General features: G+C 51.8%; 10 protein-coding genes across 10 annotated transcripts; 7 read left to right on the forward strand and 3 right to left on the reverse strand.

Annotated features, from left to right (window-relative positions):
- Nucleotides 1-1,671: 1,671 nt before the first annotated feature.
- Nucleotides 1,672-2,943, forward strand: N7473_003598 (structure-specific endonuclease subunit SLX1; the record flags this gene model as incomplete). The annotated part of the gene is made up of 2 exons (XM_057149538.1): nt 1,672-1,913; nt 1,977-2,943. The coding sequence occupies 2 exons, from the start codon at nt 1,672-1,674 to the stop codon at nt 2,941-2,943; spliced, it is 1,209 nt and encodes a 402-aa protein (XP_057013192.1).
- A 69-nt stretch (nt 2,944-3,012) lies between these two features.
- Nucleotides 3,013-3,745, reverse strand: N7473_003599 (bifunctional thymidylate/uridylate kinase; the record flags this gene model as incomplete). Its single annotated transcript, XM_057149539.1, has 2 exons — nt 3,013-3,536; nt 3,598-3,745. 2 exons carry the CDS (start codon nt 3,743-3,745, stop codon nt 3,013-3,015), a joined length of 672 nt encoding a protein of 223 aa, XP_057013193.1.
- Nucleotides 3,746-3,984: 239 nt separating this feature from the next.
- N7473_003600 (tRNA-ribosyltransferase family protein) lies at nt 3,985-5,531 on the forward strand (the record flags this gene model as incomplete). Its single annotated transcript, XM_057149540.1, has 3 exons — nt 3,985-4,210; nt 4,301-5,306; nt 5,357-5,531. 3 exons carry the CDS (start codon nt 3,985-3,987, stop codon nt 5,529-5,531), a joined length of 1,407 nt encoding a protein of 468 aa, XP_057013194.1.
- Nucleotides 5,532-5,996: 465 nt separating this feature from the next.
- N7473_003601 (methylenetetrahydrofolate reductase (NAD(P)H) MET12) lies at nt 5,997-8,159 on the reverse strand (the record flags this gene model as incomplete). The annotated part of the gene is made up of 2 exons (XM_057149541.1): nt 5,997-7,979; nt 8,070-8,159. The coding sequence occupies 2 exons, from the start codon at nt 8,157-8,159 to the stop codon at nt 5,997-5,999; spliced, it is 2,073 nt and encodes a 690-aa protein (XP_057013195.1).
- Nucleotides 8,160-8,818: 659 nt separating this feature from the next.
- Nucleotides 8,819-9,460, forward strand: N7473_003602 (uncharacterized protein; the record flags this gene model as incomplete). The annotated part of the gene is made up of 1 exon (XM_057149542.1): nt 8,819-9,460. The coding sequence occupies one exon, from the start codon at nt 8,819-8,821 to the stop codon at nt 9,458-9,460; it is 642 nt and encodes a 213-aa protein (XP_057013196.1).
- A 176-nt stretch (nt 9,461-9,636) lies between these two features.
- On the reverse strand, nt 9,637-10,381 carry N7473_003603 (Nucleoside diphosphate kinase; the record flags this gene model as incomplete). Its single annotated transcript, XM_057149543.1, has 4 exons — nt 9,637-9,896; nt 9,968-10,115; nt 10,206-10,236; nt 10,365-10,381. The coding sequence occupies 4 exons, from the start codon at nt 10,379-10,381 to the stop codon at nt 9,637-9,639; spliced, it is 456 nt and encodes a 151-aa protein (XP_057013197.1).
- Nucleotides 10,382-10,749: 368 nt separating this feature from the next.
- On the forward strand, nt 10,750-13,701 carry N7473_003604 (glucan 1,3-alpha-glucosidase ROT2; the record flags this gene model as incomplete). Its single annotated transcript, XM_057149544.1, has 2 exons — nt 10,750-10,831; nt 10,904-13,701. 2 exons carry the CDS (start codon nt 10,750-10,752, stop codon nt 13,699-13,701), a joined length of 2,880 nt encoding a protein of 959 aa, XP_057013198.1.
- A 449-nt stretch (nt 13,702-14,150) lies between these two features.
- Nucleotides 14,151-14,399, forward strand: N7473_003605 (uncharacterized protein; the record flags this gene model as incomplete). Its single annotated transcript, XM_057149545.1, has 1 exon — nt 14,151-14,399. One exon carries the CDS (start codon nt 14,151-14,153, stop codon nt 14,397-14,399), a length of 249 nt encoding a protein of 82 aa, XP_057013199.1.
- Nucleotides 14,400-15,846: 1,447 nt separating this feature from the next.
- On the forward strand, nt 15,847-16,861 carry N7473_003606 (PQ-loop repeat-containing protein; the record flags this gene model as incomplete). Its single annotated transcript, XM_057149546.1, has 4 exons — nt 15,847-15,890; nt 15,958-16,077; nt 16,172-16,384; nt 16,531-16,861. 4 exons carry the CDS (start codon nt 15,847-15,849, stop codon nt 16,859-16,861), a joined length of 708 nt encoding a protein of 235 aa, XP_057013200.1.
- A 346-nt stretch (nt 16,862-17,207) lies between these two features.
- N7473_003607 (uncharacterized protein) lies at nt 17,208-18,395 on the forward strand (the record flags this gene model as incomplete). The annotated part of the gene is made up of 3 exons (XM_057149547.1): nt 17,208-17,247; nt 17,378-17,717; nt 17,798-18,395. The coding sequence occupies 3 exons, from the start codon at nt 17,208-17,210 to the stop codon at nt 18,393-18,395; spliced, it is 978 nt and encodes a 325-aa protein (XP_057013201.1).
- Nucleotides 18,396-18,899: the final 504 nt, after the last annotated feature.

Genomic DNA, 18,899 nt, shown 5'->3' on the forward strand with positions numbered 1-18,899 from the left:
GGCGGAGGACCTGCGATATCCGAAAGGTAAGAGAATTACCAGTTCCTGTGTTTTAAAATCAAAACACGAGAACCGGTGGGGGCGGATAAAAGACAGGGAGGGATTGGGAGAGAGGAAGGGAGAAAAGGGTTGATGGAGTTGTGGGGGATGAGGAAGGCGCAGAAGGAAAGAAGGATGGAATTGATAGTGGAGGAATGAGATTATGTGCAGTACAACCAGTAGTTAGTTAGGTCCAGTACAGTGACTACAGCCTGGTAGCCTTCGACCGGACCAGGTCCGGAGAGTCGGGCCAAAGTACTGAGAAGGTCACTCGGTCGTATGTTTCTCAGCTAAAGGGAACTTACGAGTGACTTTGACGGTTTGGGACTCCACCAGACTGGGGGTGACTACTGGTCGACCTGAAATCAACGACCCCCCATATCATAACTTGGTTATAATCATGAATGACTAATTTACCCTTTCTGTACTCCAGAAAAAACAGTACAAAGCAAATATGTATTCATCTACAGTAGTCGACCAGCTAGACAGTCTCTCAAAGTCATTATTCGAGAGGGTCCCTTGGCTACAGCCACAAAGCCATGGTACATTTGTAAATATGGCGAGCAGTACGGTATGGTAACCGGCGGTATGAATCGGGCAAGTATAGAAGAGAGATTCGGGGTCCTTCGGGTCCCCGTGCCTGGCGGAGACCGCGGTCAATATAAAATACAGCTGAGATCAGTAATTATCGGTAATCTCCGTCATATGTATTGAGGCTGTAATTTTACCGTTTACCCATCATCGACGCCGCAAACGGGCTACCAGTAACTTAGCGAGTACTAATTAGTCGTCGCTTCTCTGCTTCTTTTCAGACTTTCTGCCGTCGCCATAACAAGAAAACAAGACCGAGGCCCAAGCGGGCTCTTAACAAAAGGAGAAGTGTCCTGTGACACATCAATTTTCCTCGTGCGGCTAGAGTCCAGCACATCAAGTCGGTTTTTTGGCACCCTATCCTGGCCCGCTAAAAGTTAAAACAAACCATCATAAGCTCCAGGGTGAGATATTTAAAATAAGAAACATACCAGCCCTCTGCATACGCCATTACAGATATCGTCATCATTGTGGATAAATACCAATTTCGTATTAAGATCACTAGACATAGTTATGGGTCACCTGATGATATGGATGTCGCTTACACTAGATTGAATTTTGAAACGGGTGTTTCTAGGTGAGCTCTAAGCGACCTGAAAATTTTTCCTGGCGCGAAGAATGGACCAGACTGTGTCGCAGATTGCGTCGACGTCGCATCAAACTAGATCGACGAGATCTGCCGAGGATTAGGCCTAGCGGATGGCCCCCTCGGTCATAAGCGTCATCCCATACGGTAATCCCAACCTGAACACAATACCCTTGAAACAGTCTCGAACTTGGTCAATTCACTATCAATTATTACAAAGTCAACGCAACGATACCACTGTACATTTGGTCTAGTAATTATAACAACCTATATTGACTTGGGTACCGACAACCCTCCGAAACCGAGTAGTTCCCCGTCATGTGATCGCGTTGTTTACCAAGTGGGCCCATGCGACAGTACCTTACTGCAGATGCTCAACCTATATTGCAACAAAGTATCTGAAAGAACCCAAGCCTAGGGTTTGAAACAAACCCCTTCATCTGCATTCCCACACGATGGAAGTCCAGGGGCAGCCCAAGCCCATACCGGCTTACTACTGCTGCTATCTGCTCCGTTCGACCGTTCGGCACGCCTCGCTTTATATCGGCTCGACGCCAAACCCGATCAGACGACTGCCGCAGCACAATGGAGACGCCAAAGGTGGGGCCAAGCGGACTGCGCGCGACAAATTACGGCCCTGGGAAATGGCGCTGGTCGTCGAAGGGTTCATGAGTCGCGTTGGGGCATTGCAGTTCGAGTAAGTTGAGACACATTGCACTGATGCTCAATTAAGTATATGCTAATACTTATATCTATGCAGATGGGCCTGGCAACACCCTGAGAAATCACGCCATCTGCTAGAGGACGGCGGAGAAGCAGAGGTCCAGTCTCAAGTCCCTAGTACAACCTCGAAAACCAGCAAGGCCAAGCCTCGAGCATCTAGAACAAGGAGATCTTTGACTGCTCACTTGGAAGACTTGCACTCGCTTCTTCGGTCGATCTACTTTTCTGCCTGGCCTTTACGTGTTCGATTCTTCCGCGCAGATGTCTATCGCGTTTGGAGGATCTGGAATGAGCGAGTCGACATCCCTCTGTCCAACAACAAGATCATCCTAGATGGGGACTGTCCAGGCCAAGGCAGCAAGGAGGTCGTTGTTGGTAGTATCAATGGACTGTCAGTCGACTATACCAAGCTGGAAGATTACCTAGAGAAGTCCACGTTTCTTCTCGACGATGCACAAGACCTTCGATGCAAATTGTGCAACGCTCTGGTCGTCCCCCATATAGAACAAATTGTGGTGTGTCCGCATGCACATTGTCGCGGGGCACATCATCTCTTATGTCTATCGGAGGCATTCCTTAAATCTGTCGATGATTCGGATATCCTTATACCAACGAGCGGAGTCTGCCCAGCTTGCCAGACTGTCGTGTCATGGCCACTGATGATGCAAGAGCTCAGTCTCCGCAACCGAGCCGAGAGCGAAGTTCGCACTATTCTGCGGAAGAAGGAGAAGCGCAATCGCAAGGCAATTGCAAATAACTCGTCGGCCCAAGACAAAGCAGCACCGGCACTCCAGGCGTCCATTGAGCCTAGCCAGCAAGCTTTAGGGGACCCAGGATGTACATTAACCGTTGATGACCCTCTCTTGGACGATGGTTGGTATGAAGAAGTCGACATGGAATCGGACACGGAGCATGGCGTACAACGACGCCGATCCCCTCCGCCTCCCAGACTGGAAATCGTCATTGAAGACAGTGATTGGGACGATGCCGAGATCATCGAATGAGGAACGATACATAAGGCACACTAGTCCCGCCGCATTATATTAACATTGATATCAATCTACCCACCCAGGCTAATTAGCAAGCGGCCCTAACGTCCTCAATGGCCCAACAGTATCCAATTGCGCCACGCAGACCGCAACAGCAGCCTGTATATCCCTCGAGACCTCCTCCAGCGTCTTCCCGGCATCAACCACACAAACATTCTTCTGCCGCTCAAACAACGTGCGAAACAACCCTCGCACTCGAGTTTGCATAGTCTCATTCTCATACCGCTCAGCGCCAAAACCACCCCGTTTCGCAGCCTCCTCGGCGGAAATACTCAGAAACAGGCAGATATCAGGCTGCGGAAGCCCAATCTCGGGTTGCCAGGCCCAGTCCAACGAGAGAGTGGGGTTGGCTTTGGCGGCCGAGTAAACGGCGCCGGAGTATGAGTAGCGGTCGACGATCAGGGTGATTCCGGCAGCGATATCTTGTTCGATGCTTTTGGCGAGTTCCCATCGGTTTGCAGAGAAGAGGAGGTGGATGGAGTGGTCGTCTTGGTTTGCGGAGCCGCGGAGGTAGCTATCTATGAGCTTCCCGATGGGGGTGGTCCTGTCTAAAATTGGAATTAGGATCATGCTGTAGTAATTGGAATGCAGATATATGAGATGGAGTACCTGGGAATCGAATATATTTCACATTATGGCCTTGCTCAGAGAGGTAGTCTCGTAGTAACTCGCATTGACTCGATTTGCCCGCGCGGTCGAGACCCTCGACGACAACCAGGGCACCGCGTCGCGTTGGCGTTTGTTGCGAAGCTGTCATTCTGGTAGCTGCTGCAGCGAAGTGAACAGAGTTATTAGATCACTGAATCAAATAGTTGGTTATCAAGCCCAACGTGTCCTAATTTTGTCTGTACTTGTAAATCAGAAAGTGGTGGTTTAGAAGAAGTGGACCATTGTTTAATGGACTCGGCCCCAAGCCTCTTTTTTTCTGCCGCCTCCCCCGATAAGATCGCAAGGTCTCATCTCCGCCAGCATGGCCACTCAATAACCTCAGCCACCATGGATTCCGAGCCCTCTCCGTCCCATGAGATGACATTTAGCATCCTGGGCTCTGCCGCGCCCGCCCTGGCTCCTCGAGTAGGCACATTGGCCCTCGCCGGCCGCCAGGCGATCGCGACGCCGAATTTCGTCCCGCTCACATCGCGGGGCGCAGTGCCGCATATTTCGCATGATATGGTGCGCAAGGAGACTTCGATTAATAGTCTCTATATCGGATTGGAAGACTGTATGTGTGATTTACAATCTTCTCAATTACTCGGGTTATGATGGCCTACTGTGGCATGGCTCATACTGACCACGCGACATGTGTGAATAGTCATCGAAAGGAAACACCCTGCCCCGCTATATAATGTCCCCGCCGCAGCACACGAGTCGTCATTGAGAAAGTTCATATGTGCGCAGGATGACGCGACCCTCCTTCTTGGTCCTCGACGATTCCCCGCAATCGCATGCCCGCCCAACAACACCGAGACCTCCATTGCGATCTCAACCTCTGTCGGGTTCCGCCAACTCGAGGCCCACAGATATATCGAAGCTATACAGAAGCTGAAACCCGACATTGCCATTGGTCTTGCCGATATGGTTCTCGGGAGAGCGCCGGGCCTAAAGAGGCGGGGTAAGATGATCGATCGGACGCATGCATATACTCGCGATGCTCTGGAGCATCTATATGGGGAATCCGTGGCGGACGAGAACAAGTCAAAGACAAAGTACTTTGCGCCAGTACTGCCGTTGGATAACACGCAGCAATCGCTGTATCTAGATGACCTGGAGAGCGAGTTCCGGGATTACATCTCGGGCCTGGCGCTCTACGAGTCGGCCTCTTTGGGCTTCATCCCCGAAGGTCTGGGCAGTCTGCCTCGATTATTGCTGAGCGATCCCTCGAGCCCTCACGAGATTCTGCGTGAGATCTCACTCGGCGCAGATCTTGTGACCGTTCCTTTCCTCCAGGGCTGCTCAGATGCTGGCATTGCGCTAGATTTCGCATTCCCTGTTCCGGAGGCAGTACAAGCCCTTGGGGAGCCGCAGCCGCTTGGTCTTGACCTTTGGTCATCGGAACATGCGAAGGATGTCACTCCCTTGGTCGACGGATGCGAATGCTATGCATGCCGAAAGCACCACCGCGCCTACTTTAATCACCTTCTGCGCGCAAAGGAGATGGCAGCATGGGCTCTGCTCCAAATGCACAATCACCACGTCGTGGATTGTCTCCTCGCTGGTGCACGAGAGAGCATCCAACGCGGAACTTTCGAAGAAGATGTTCAGGCATTCCACCGCGCATACGTTACGGAACTGCCAGACAGAACGGGCGAAGGCCCTCGGTAAGTTTGACCCCATGCTCATTGAAATGGATCATGCTGACACGCGATAGACTTCGCGGTTACCAAATGCCAGCTGCCGGGCCTAATCAGCCCCGGCGTATGCCTAAAGTATACGGCCGTCTCGATGACCTGTCACAGAAATTCGCCGAGTCCCAGTCCTCGGTTGCTACCCCAGATACGGACGCAGAGGGACTCGAGAAGCACGGGTTTGCGGAGAAGATCTAATGAAGCGATTTTTGCAGCGTTAATGATCTGTTGCTAGAGCGTGGTGATACTCCCCATTAGAAGCATCCTGGAAACAGGCGTATGTTGGAGTGGTTTTGATTGAATTCTGTTTTGGAAGCATACATAGCAGAGAGCCTTGGCTACTTACCTTATAGGTATTTACATAGCGAATCAACCTCGACTTAAACATCGAATGGAAATTACAACTCATGAAAGTAGTGGTTCAATTTCATATAATCATTCCATCGATCGCAAAAGCACCCAGAAAGTACTGTACAGGATCCAAGATCTCATGATACCACCATTCTTTTCCACGTGGCCGAAATATCTAGATCATCATCGTCGCAGTCAGAGAGGGAAGAAAAACATGCGGTTTGGAACAAGACAAGACAAGAAAAGAAGAGAGAAGGAAAGAAGCAGGGTATATCTAGCAGATGCAATTCAAGCAGGAAGGCTCTGTCCATATTACTGAGTCTCGCCCGCCAATACACGCCACATCCACTTGACCTCGTCCTCTTCCTCTTTGCTGCCCCGTGGTGTACCCGCGCCGAATTGCTGACCAACGACGCAGACGAGCCAGGTGTCGTTCTTAGTTGTGTCCAGGAAGCGCTCGGTGGGTGAGCCACGAGGGTAGATGCGGCGCCATTCGTCCCAGATGCGGAAGGCTTCCTCGCCCCAGGCGCGGAAACTAACTTCTTCGATGATGGTGGGTGTGACGATCTCCTTACCACGGAAGACACCCCAGGTAACGGCATTAACGCTCTCGGGGTTGTCGTTCAGCTCGTCGAGCTCGACATCGGCTGGCTGAGTAGGGAGCGAGGACTCGAAGGCGCCGGTGTTGTTGGTTGCGAACCAGACGAGCTTGTCGTGGCCGTGCTTCTCGAACAGGGGCTTGAGGATGGTGTTGTAGTCACTGCTAGAGCAGAAGAACTCGACAAAAGGCTTCTGGAAGACGAAGCCTTCCCGCTGGGGGCCCCAGCCGAAGATGTGATGGTCGCTACGGACACCATTGACGGCGGGCTGCGAGGCCAGGGTCCACCAGCCGCGGCCATCGATGAGCTTGAGCAGCTCGGGGCGAATAAGCTCCGTCTCTGCATTCAGACCGGCACCTTCCTCCGCACCACCCTCTGACCAGGGCACCATGTACAGCTCGCCAGAGACGTGGCGACGGAACAGAGTGCTGATATCGGAGGGCTCAACGGGGTGGCCCCAGATTCGTCGAGCCACTGCAGATGTGACGTGGAGAGACGGACCATATCCATCGATCTCACCGAAAGCTGGGGAGCGGGCATCACCCCATCGACCGTTAGGGAAGTCATCCCATGTGGCCTCTCTGCCGAGAGAGCCAAGTCCCTCGGAGATCTGAAGAGTTGTGCCTCGGCCAGGAAGCATTGCCGGCTGTCCAACACTATTGGCGAGAGCCTCGTGGACGGAATCATGGGAAGATTCCTTGGCGGAAAGCTTATCCACAATCACACGGTTGTGTGGTTGAGAGTTGATAGAAGAGGCCCGACGTCTGGCCAGGCGAGCTGATGCACCAAGAGGCACAACACCGTCGGCCTCCACGATAGCATAATCATCTTCAATATCAGTCGAGGCAGGAATGAGATCACAGCGCTCTAGAATGAATGAAACCGTCTTCTCCAAGTTCAAAGTATAGAAATGGAATCCTCGTGGTCCCGGGGACTTGAGCTCTTGCATGCCTCCGACGATCTCGCTTACGATATCCACACCAGCCCGCTTGACGGCGTCATCATCATGCTTCAGTTCTTCCATGCGCTTGGCAATGGGATCAGGAATGTGCACGTGGCTGAGCTTTGTCACACGAGTGAGAATCTTGTAGCTATGGATGGGCATAAGACCCGGGATGATTGGGATGGTCTTGAAGACACCCGACTCATGATTCCGAAGCATATTCTCAAACTTCTGGTATGCCTCAATGTCATATGTGAGCTGTGTCATGATGAAGTCTGCACCGGCAACAGTCTTCTCAATGAGGTATGGTAGATCGCGGACTGGGTCCTGGACGTCCTGGAACGAGTCGGCAGGGTGACCCTCGGGATACGCAGCAACACCAATGCAGAAGTAGTCGCCATGCTGCTTGCGAATGTACCGCACCAGGTCGACGGCAAAAGTGAAGTCCTTGTTGCTATCGTCTTCTCCGTGCATGTTGTACTCCTCGCTGCGGGGCGGGTCTCCTCGCAGAGCTAGGATATTGCGAATGCCCAGCACCTTGGCTTCCTCCAACGCCATATCGACCAACGCGCGACTCATGTTTGTGCAGGTCAAATGCAGCACCGTCGTCAACTGCAGCTGGCGCTGGCAGACTTCCGCCAGCTCGAGGGAACGGGCCGCCGTGCTTCCGCCTGCACCCCAAGTGACGGTCACGAATAGCGGGCGTAGAGCCTGGGCCATGCGCTCCAGACGTGCAGACAGGTTCGCGAAACCCTACAAAATCCATCTGATTAGCACGCTTGAGTCATTTCTTCGGTCTCTCGTCTTCTCGCCATCGCGAGCGCACACGCGGGGTTACCCCACCATCCGGGTCTTAGGAGGGAAGAACTCCAGCGAGAAGTAATTGGCGTCCGGCGGCAAGGCCGCGATCTTCTCTGTAATCTTCTTCTCCATTGCGAAAGATGTCGTGGTCGGCAATGGGAGAGGGGGTTGAAGGGAAAGAGAGAAGTTTTGGGTAGAAGTGGACCGTCATGGACTCTCCAATAGAGGTTGGTCGCATCGGGAAATATCAAGTCTACGCCTGCCGATGACGGCCATGCCGCGCTCTGCGCTAAAAACCCCAGTTTATCCGGTCTTTTACTTGTATCTTATGTTTTTTATTGTCCTGTTTCATTGCTCCAACGTCATTTTTATAGCTCCAACAAGCTTATCGGAAAAAGAAGAAAAAAGGCTCGCCCGGAAACGCGATTACTCAGCGCTTTTGAGCCCGCGGAAGAAGGTTATGCTCTATAGTTACTTCATACAGTACTCATTTGACTAATAGATAAGTGACTGAGTGACTCTTTGCTGTATTCTATCTTGTCCTTTCATTTCAGGTTATTCAAACCCAGAATCCATCATATCCAAATATTCCTCAAGATGAGATCTACTCCCTCGCAAACAGGTGATCTCTCCCGACCGCCGTAATACGAGAGCCCGCGCGATCGCCAACCGAACTTCAGCCGCCGCAACACGCCAAAACGCCCGGTCCCCATTGCCAAAGCGAGGCATATTACCCTCTTGACACTCGCCGTATACTTCCGGTCTACTCATTGACAATACCATATTCCACCATGACTGTCCGGCGCCCCTTGAGTTTCCCGACCGTTACCCGTCCGCTCCACAACAACGCCGTGCGACAGCCTGGACCATTGTCGCGAAGGACAATGTCGACGCCTCCAAATCCCTCACAAGCCCCAAAGTCGGCTCAAGCAAGCCCCAAAGATTCCCAATCCCATCTACGTCGTTTCAATGACCGACTACCACGATTCCTTCGCACGTATACAACTCCGCTTCTAGGAGCTCCTGTCACACATGTCACCTCCTTCCTGGTCTTACATGAAATCACCGCGATACTGCCGCTGTTCGGGCTGGTTGCTGCGTTCCACTACAGCACATGGCTGCCGGATCTTAGCTCGGATTCTGAGTCAGGGACAAGCAACGCCTTTGATGAGGGAGCGAAGCGATTCGGGCGGTGGCTGAGGAAGAAGGGCTGGGTTGAGGAATCCGATGTCAATGCCGTCGCGGAGCACGAGGTTGCGCAAAAAGAGCGAGCTGGAGTACGACTGGTGCTGGAATTCGCTACGGCATATGCAATTACAAAAGCTTTACTGCCCCTCCGTATAGCAGCTAGCGTGTGGGCTACGCCGTGGTTTGCCAGGACGATTCTTACGCCAACCACAAATGCAGCTAGGAGGCTGTTCAGCAAGAGCTGAACTCGACAGAATCATGCCTTCCTGATAAAATGACAGTTTGTACTCATAAACCATATGATGTATATTATGATATTGTAGCCATTCAAGGCCTTGACTCAACACTATTGCAATTCTATACAGCAAGCAGCCGAGGGCAGGCACTCTTCAGGCACACAAGCCTCGTGGAACGAGTAAATTTACTCGTAGACCCACTGGGCCTGGGTGGCCTTCCAGTTGAGGACCTCGGAGGGAGAGAACCAGAGGGCAATCTCCTTCTTGGCGTTCTCAACGCTGTCGGAGCCGTGGCAGACGTTGCGGCCGACATCGATGGCGTAGTCACCACGGATGGTGCCGGGGGCGGAGGCCAGGGGGTTGGTGGCACCGAGGATGGTGCGGCCGGTCTTGACGGCGTCCTTGCCCTCCCAAACCATGGCGCAGATGGGGCCGCTCAGCATGTCTAGTAACGTCGGATTAGAAGCTTGCCTTGGTGGGAAGGGGGGTTATGATCGGAGCAGTGCGGAAACTCACAGGAGATGAGGCCCTTGAAGAAGCCCTTGCCGGCGAGGTCGGCGTAGTGCTTCTCGAGGTGCTCCTGGCTGGGGGAGGTGAGCTTCATGGCAACGAGCTTGAAGCCACGGTTCTCGAAGCGAGAGATGATGGGACCAACGAGGCCACGCTGGAAGGGTGGAGTTAGCGATTGACGTTCAATGGGCGATCTGGCCGACTATTCGGGGCTATATCGGCCTCCAGAGGCTGGTCTTCGTACCTGGACACCATCGGGCTTGATGGCAATGAAACTGTAACAAATTGATTAGCTTCAACTTCACACCGCCAGGATCGTCGCAAGAGGGGCGCAAGAAAAACAGCAATGCAGGGGTAGGGTAAGAGCATTGAATAGGGATTGGGTATGGAGTCGGTCACTTACGTCTGCTCGTCGGACATTTTGATGGATTGGTACTTGAAGATTTAAGGATCAGCAAGGGATGAGGAGCAAAAAGAAGAGGGAGGGAGGGACGAGAATAAATACCTGAGAGCCTTTTTTGGCTGCGATTGGTGGGGCTGAGGGGGGTCGTTTCTGCCTAAGGCAAGAAACCTGACACCGCAACTGTCGAGGACCTTTGTGGTGGCCTGATTTTATGCCTTGTCGCCTTGTAGCCTGAGGCAGCCTACCCCAGCTCTCCACGGTTCAGGCCAGCCTGGAGCTTCCCTCATTGACAAGTGTACCGCCCTTCGAATGCAGGTCCACACCTAACTTTACGAAGCATTGGGTCAGAGATTGAGGGTCTCTGATTGTATCTATCCTCATCATCATGGCCAGGAGTCGGCCTGCGTCTCGTTGGACGCTATTGCTCTCCTTGGTCGTTCTTATCGCATGCATAGTTGTCCCCGGATGTGAGTTCCCACCTTCCAGCAACCGGGACTGACCTTTTTTTGCTCGAGAACTAATTGAATTGATGTGGACAGTGGCTGTGAAACACGAAAACTTCAAAACTTGTGATCAATCGGGCTTCTGCAAGCGAAACCGAGCCTACGCCGATAATGCCTCTGCTCAAGGCTCGTCCTGGAGCTCCCCCTACGAGCTTGATCCTGCCACTATTCACTTCAAGGATGGCCAATTGACTGGAGTTCTTGTGAAGATCATCTCAGACACCGAGAAAGTTCACTTGCCACTTACGCTTTCCTTCCTGGAATCCGGTGCCGCTCGCCTGCTTGTTGATGAAGAGAGGCGCTTGAAGGGTGATATCGAAATACGACATGGTAGCAAGGTGAACAAGAAGCGCTACGATGAGGCCGAGAAATGGGTCATTGTCGGTGGTCTGGATACGAGCAAGTCGGCAACTCTGGACGCACAATCCGAGACGGGGTTCACCAAGGTCTTGTATGGCCCCGAGGACAAGTTTGAGGCAATCATTCGTCACGCTCCATTTGAAGTCGAGTTCCAGAGGGATGGTCAAACCCATGTCCAGCTCAACCATCAGGGATTCCTGAACATGGAACACTGGCGCCCAAAGGTGGAGGGCAAGGAGGAAGAGTCCGGAGAAGACGAGAGCACTTGGTGGGAGGAGAGCTTCGGTGGAAACACCGATTCCAAGCCCCGTGGCCCCGAGAGTGTCGGTCTCGATATCAGTTTCCCGGGCTACAATCATGTCTTTGGTATTCCTGAACATGCGGACTCGCTGTCACTCAAGGAGACCCGAGGTGGTTCTGGCAACCACGAGAACCCTTACCGCATGTACAACTCAGACGTCTTTGAGTACGAGCTTGACAGCCCTATGACCTTGTATGGATCAATTCCGTTCATGCAGGCCCACCGTAAGGGCTCCACTGTTGGTGTCTTCTGGCTCAATGCCGCAGAAACCTGGGTCGATATTGTGAAGAAGAGTGCCTCGTCTAATCCGCTCTCGATGAGCGCCACGTCGAAGACCAACACCCACACCCACTGGTTCTCCGAGGCCGGTCGGATCGATCTATTCATCTTCCTGGGTCCCACTCCTCAGGCTCTCAGCAAGACTTATGGTGAACTCACCGGCTATACTCAGTTGCCCCAGCACTTTGCCATTGCCTATCATCAATGCCGCTGGAACTACGTCACTGACGAGGACGTGAAGGAAGTGGATGCCAAGTTTGACAAGTACCAGATCCCTTATGATGTGATCTGGCTGGATCTGGAATACACCGATGACCGGAAGTACTTCACTTGGGACCCTCTTACCTTCCCCAACCCTAAGGGCATGCAGGAGAAGCTTGATGCGTCCGAGCGGAAGCTCGTGGTCCTGATTGACCCTCATATCAAGAACAAGGATGATTATTACGTCTCTAAGGAACTGAACAGCAAGGGCCTTGCTGTTCAGAACAAGGATGGCGAAGTATATGACGGATGGTGCTGGCCCGGTTCCTCTAACTGGATTGACTGTTTTAATCCTGCCGCATCTCCATGGTGGACCAGCCTCCACAAGTATGACAAGTTCAAGGGTTCCATGTCCAACCTATTCATCTGGAATGACATGAATGAGCCTTCGGTGTTCAACGGCCCCGAGACCACTATGCCCAAGGACAACATCCACTATGGCAACTGGGAGCACCGCGATGTACACAACGTGAATGGTCTCACCCTGGTGAATGCCACTTATCAAGCCATGTTGGAGCGCAAGAAGGGTGAGATTCGCCGTCCTTTCATCCTCACTCGTTCATACTATGCTGGAGCTCAACGCATGTCCGCGATGTGGACTGGAGACAACCAGGCCACCTGGGGCCACCTGGCCGCCTCCCTTCCTATGGTTCTGAACAACGGCATTGCTGGCTTCCCCTTCGCTGGCGCTGACGTTGGCGGATTCTTCAACAACCCAGAGAAGGAGCTTTTGTCCCGCTGGTACCAAGCCGGTATCTGGTACCCCTTCTTCCGTGCCCACGCCCACATCGATACCCGCCGCCGTGAGCCGTATCTGATCAGTGAGCCGTACCGAACCATCATTTCTCAGGCCATTCGCCTGAGGTACCAGCTTCTTCCCGCCTGGTATACAGCATTCCACGAGGCGTCCGTCAATGGCACGCCCATTGTGCGTCCCCAATACTATGTCTTCCCTGATGATGAGGAGGGCTTTGCCATCGATGACCAGTTGTACCTGGGTAACACCGGTCTCCTCGCCAAGCCTGTCGTGCAGGAGAACACCTTCACCACTGACATCTATATTGCTGATGACGAGAAGTACTACGATTACTTCGACTTGACCGTCTACCAGGGTGCCGGAAAGCGACACACCGTCCCCGCTCCCGAAGACAAGATACCTCTTCTGATTCAGGGCGGACACATTATTCCTCGTCGGGACCGTCCACGCCGCAGCAGCGCTCTGATGCGCTGGGACCCCTACACGTTCGTGATTACTCTCAACAAGAACGGTGAGGCCGATGGTACTCTTTATATCGATGACGGTAAGACCTTCGACTACGAGCGCGGCGGCTACATCCACCGCCGCTTCCAGTACCGGGACTCTGTCCTCTCATCGGAGGACATCGGCACCAAGGGAGCCAAGACCGCCGAGTATCTGAAGACTATGGCTGGCGTCAGCGTGGAGCGGGTGATTGTCATTGATCCTCCAGCCTCGTGGAAGGACAAGAACAGTGTGACCGTCATTGAGGATGGGGCTAAGGCTGGATCCGTTGCCTCGCTGGAGTACTTTGAGCAAAAGGGTGACAAAGCTTCGTATGCCGTTGTCAAGAGCCCGAATGTTGGCATTGGCAAGACTTGGCGGATAGAGTTTTAAGCATTACATTTTTGTAGTTTGTTAGACATGACATGACATACATGTTTGATAGTTTAGATGATTATTGATTTTGAAATAGCATGCAATCTAGTCGATTAATTCATTGAGGTCTAGTTATCATCAGAGCTTGATTTCTTCAGCCATCAAGTCTAGCGATTGTTAACCAGCTTTGAAAGAGCGCAAGTTAAACTGAAATCAATATACGGCACCACTAGCGAGCCGCTTCTCCAATATAAAGCTTCAAAGACCGTAATCAACCATCCACCCACTAACCCACCTCCCCAAGTCCAATATCACTCTCGATCCTGATATTGAATCTGAACCCAAACTTTAGTTCCCTCCGCACCAAAAGCGGCCAAATACAATTCGCCTTCAGTGCGAACATACCAACCCGCTCCATGGTAGTCCTCCATCCCAAATAAGTTTGATGGGTTGGCTTCCCTCCAGTCATGAAAGAAAGTACCACAATCGTGTTTGAAAGTGTCCAGCGCGGCTTCATTGGCCTCCTCCAACGTGGTGAAGGGTTCTATCCTCAAGTTAACGAACAGGGTGGTGAACTCTCTCCGGCGTACTGTACGGGTCAACGTAAAGACGCGCTCTCTGTGGTTTTCTTGGAGAAGGTCTTCTCAGGCGTGGGCCTCATCGACCAGGTCGAGGAGCTCTTGGGGGTATTCGGGTTCCTGGGATATTGTGCTTAGTCGGGAGCTGTCATATGTAGTCGTTGTCTGCGTCTTCGTATGTCCTTGGGTTGCATGATCATAGGCCCAGGAATCGTAAGTAGGGATTGGCATTTTCAATATGGGGTGATGGGGATAAAGCTGGGTAGGCATTTCTTCCAAGAACACTGCGTAGATAATGACAGATTATAAATATAGGGTCATTTCAAGGTATTGGAGATGGCTTAAAGAGCTACTGCAAAGATCTATAGTTCCTTCCAAATGAGGCTTAGCAACTCACTTTTCTGGACAAAAGTGAGGAAGCCGCGGCCCAAATCTGTCGTGTTTTATCCATGGACTGTATCTTCTTTCCCTGGTAATCAATCACTGAATTGGGGAATTAACAGCTACCTACCACAAAACACGCAGGTTCTGTAAGGTAGAAGCTACTCCGCGATACAGCTCCAATCCGTAATGAAGCTAGAGCTACAGTACAGTTGAGACATATTGAGCCCTGTCTATCTTGTGATGGTGTAAGAACTGCGTCTGATTGAGTATCCTGCTTGATCTACAGCAGGTAGACAACGGTAAAAGGTTGATGGATACCCATTAGTGATTGTTCTCCTTGGAAGTGCGGGATATATATCGGTGGGTTGCAGAGCGGAAGTATATGGATCTCGAACCCTGTTCCATCTATTCTACAACATTAGGTACCCGATAGGTGTAGCTATGGTATACTTATGATTATAATTTGAATACCTAGGACTTGAAATGTCCATCTATGGAAAAGAATAGGAATGTATGCCCTGGCATGATCGGCTTTTACAACGCCCAGCCGCCCAAGCCTTGGGCACAGACCAGGTCCGGCTTGGACTGTCGCATGACCAATTTCCCCTTTCACGTCTCAACACGAGTTAGTGTATGAATTTTCGCTTGTCTATCTGTTTTTCACTTGCCTACAATTCAACTACGGTCGTACTTCGATCATATACCTTCCGAGTTTAACCGAGAAGTAATCAAATTGTCCCTATTCTCCTGCTCTGATGCATAGCCCTTCCACCCCTTGATGAGTCCATCTATGAATCGGAACAAAGATCAAGCCAGCAAACTGCCATTGTGTTCTTCGTCTCAGCAACTACGAGGCAGCCAATTACATGAAAAGAGTTGATATTCTTGGTATTTTCTTGGGAATTTCTTGGTTTAGCCCCAGTGATCGACAGAGCGCTGACATAAGCTTCGGTGGAAAAAAAGCCGCAAGCGTCGTGGGCCGCGTTGGGATCCTCTCCATTGATTGTTGGTTCGGTTCATCCACTGGAATCTTGCCCCTTGTGCCTCGTTCGCAGCATTGTCTGGCTTATTTGTGCTGAATCGCACTGAATTCCCGAGCATTCTCGGACGCGATTATACGATTATACCTTGAACAACCCTGTTGAGTTGTTGATTTCGAGTGTATACCCTCCGGAGGCCGCGGAAGATCTTCACAATCACCATGTACCTCATTCAACTGGCCATTGAATATGGCGCGCCCCTGTTGTACGTTGCGCATCGCAAAACCAGACTGGTTCAAGAAAAGATCTTGTGCTGACAATGTTTTGTATAGCCTCATCTCCTCTCCCCTCACGTCCTACCTGGATCAGATCCTCAGCATTCACCGGAATAGGAGTTCGGTAGGGTTTTCACTAGACATCCCGTTGATTATGCTTGTCGCGTCGATCTTGAAGTAAGATCCTCCCAGTATACCTATGCGACCGTGCCGAAAGAATACAAGACTGGATTTAAGGCTGGTGGAACATCGCAATTGACGCGCTTTCTAGGGTCTTTTACTGGTTCGGTGAATACTATTCCAAGGCCTTGCTGGCCCAGGCCGTGGTCATGATCTTGGTGCAGATGGCGCTGCTCAAGGTTGCTTTGGACAACCGGCCCGCTATTGGCGCAAAGAATGGCATCGAGCATACACCCTTCAGCGGTGGCTCCCAGGGTGGATTCAGCAGGCCCTATGATTTCTGGCAGTGGAAGAACACCAAGCCGTAAGTCTCCTTGCGCCCGTTGGATCTTTATTTGTCGGAGAAGCTGACACCTGTCTACTATAGATACTGGCTCTTCCTGGCCTACTTCGTCGCCGTCCTATTTATCTTCCACCTCACCCCCTCTCCGATTCCGCGACCTACATCAGCTTCCTGGGCGCCGTCGGTCTTGCTGTCGAGGCTACTCTCCCTCTCCCTCAGATTCTGGCCAACTACCGCTCCGGCTCTTGCAAGGGTTTCCGGGTGTCTGTTCTCGCTGCGTGGATTCTTGGTGACACCATGAAGATGAGCTACTTCTTCTGCAGCCAGGAAGCCATTCCCTGGGCCTTCAAATTGTGCGGTATGTTCCAGTGCGTGTGTGATCTGTATCTGGGCTTCCAGTACTGGATGTTCACCCGCGCCTCCGGCCGGGATGCTGGCAGCTCTGTGGAGCATGAAGGCCGGTGGGGGCAAGAAGAGAAGGATATTCGCATGAACTGAGAGGACTTGCGACCCTGCGACCGAATTTTAATGAACCGATTGCTGCATTTGGTGTAGATAGATGGGAACCACCGAGCCATAGCGACTTATAGACTTGTAATTCTGAATGAATAATGTTAATTCTTTTTTCTTGACATAATCTACTCCGGAGGGTATATCGAGTTGTCTTTAAAAACCAGGGGAAACTGTTGAATCCCCCGCGGTGATTCCGTTTCGGGCAGTCGAGGGACCTGCCCCGCGATCCGCGGTCCCCTCCCCCACGCGGTGGAACACCAGACTCGCAACTTTTTCTCCTCATTGCGCTTTGTTGTCAATCCAGGATCCTCAATTCAAAAGAGTATTCGCAATGGCTTCCGTGCCGACTATTCGTATCGGCTATGTGCCCGGTAAGTGCTCGACGGAACCCAACGGAGCTCTGCTATCCAATGCCTGCCATGGCTCGAGTCTATACTCAGAGATCTCGATGTTCTTGCCACGAACCCAAGAAACTGACAGAACATATTCATGTGATACTAGAGCACTATTTGACCCCTCTACACCTGGCCTTGCGCTCTCCGGCCGTATCCGCCCTCCCATACAAGATCGTCCTTACTCCATTCCCATCTGGCACGGGCCATATGATCACATCGCTGCGCGGCAATGAAATCGACATTGCCATTGGTTTGACTGAGGGCTGGGTTGCCGGCTTGACAGGAAAGACGCAACCACAGAACCCCGCCGAGGGAGGATACAAGGTCGTCGGTCACTGGGTGGATAACCCTCTGCGATGGGCAATTGTCACAGGTCGCAACCGGGACAATATCAATGGCGTGCCAGACCTGAAGGACCAAAGAGTTGGTGTTAGCCGTCTCGGCAGGTATGTACCCTTGCATCTATTGGCATTCAGCCGGATATCAGTGCATATCGTGAGAGACTTGGCTGACTCTATCCATTTAGCGGCTCTCATATCATGTCCTTCGTTCTCGCCCAGCAGCAGGGCTGGAAGCCAGACTCCCTGAGCACCGTTCCTCTGGGTCCTTTTGGCGCCCTCCGGAACGGCGTCACTGGACAGGATGAGGCAAACACTAGCCAGGAACCCAATCCGACAGCTGAGTTCTTCATGTGGGAGCATTTCACGACTAAACCATTCTTCCACCCGACCACTGAAAAGCCCAACCCACCACTGAAGAACATCGGCGAGATCTTCACTCCCTGGCCATCATGGATGATTGTCGCATCGACCGCCGTCTTCCCAGACCCTCAGAACGACTCCCGACTGCAGGAACTGTTCCAGGCTCTGGACCAGGGTATTAAGGACTTCGAGGCCAATACTGCCCAAGTCGTAAAGCTGTTGGGTACTGGCGAGCTCGGCTGCAATTATATTGAGGAGGATGCGACAGAGTGGTTGAAAGATGTCAAGTTTACGAATGCTACTCGTGGCGTTGATCGTAACGTTATCGAGGGCGTTGTGGATATCTTGAAGATGGCTGGTGTCATTGATACGGCCATGAGCAATGATGAGGCTATTCAGCGGGTGATTGGAATTCCTCGGTAGAGGATTGCTATCGAAAGTGGCAGATGTTACGCCTCAAATGGTTAGGGCTTTACAGATTAAAAATTCTTCGTGAATACTCGCAGGTTTTGCACATGTTACATAACCTGCTAATCGTTACGTAGGTTAATGGGTATGACACTCACAGAGCGTGAGGTCCCTACGTGACCACTATACCAGTTTATGTGCAACGCACTGTCGTCTTGTGACAAATCGCCTAATTTGTCCAGAGTTGGGAAAGAAAAGCAATAATCTCGCATGAAACGATAAGAGGAAGGAGAGTCTTTGGCATCAATGTAGGGCGGGCTGTCATTCCTGGAATGTCCATGTAGGCTAGCCCTAGTCTCATGGTGGACGGGCACTGTTGAGGACCGCGGCTAACACTCAATCCAGGTTCTAAGGGACTTGAGAGCTCATCAATTCGGTCAATTCAGGCGCGCCATCCATCCATTTGATCAAGTATCATGAGCCTAGAACGTGATCTGAGGCCAAAATTCGCGACGGTCG

The sequence above is a fragment of the Penicillium subrubescens genome, assembly GCF_028828155.1.
Source record: "Penicillium subrubescens strain IBT 31985 chromosome Unknown utg000002l_segment0_segment0, whole genome shotgun sequence".
Taxonomy (NCBI): Eukaryota; Fungi; Ascomycota; class Eurotiomycetes; order Eurotiales; family Aspergillaceae; genus Penicillium; species Penicillium subrubescens.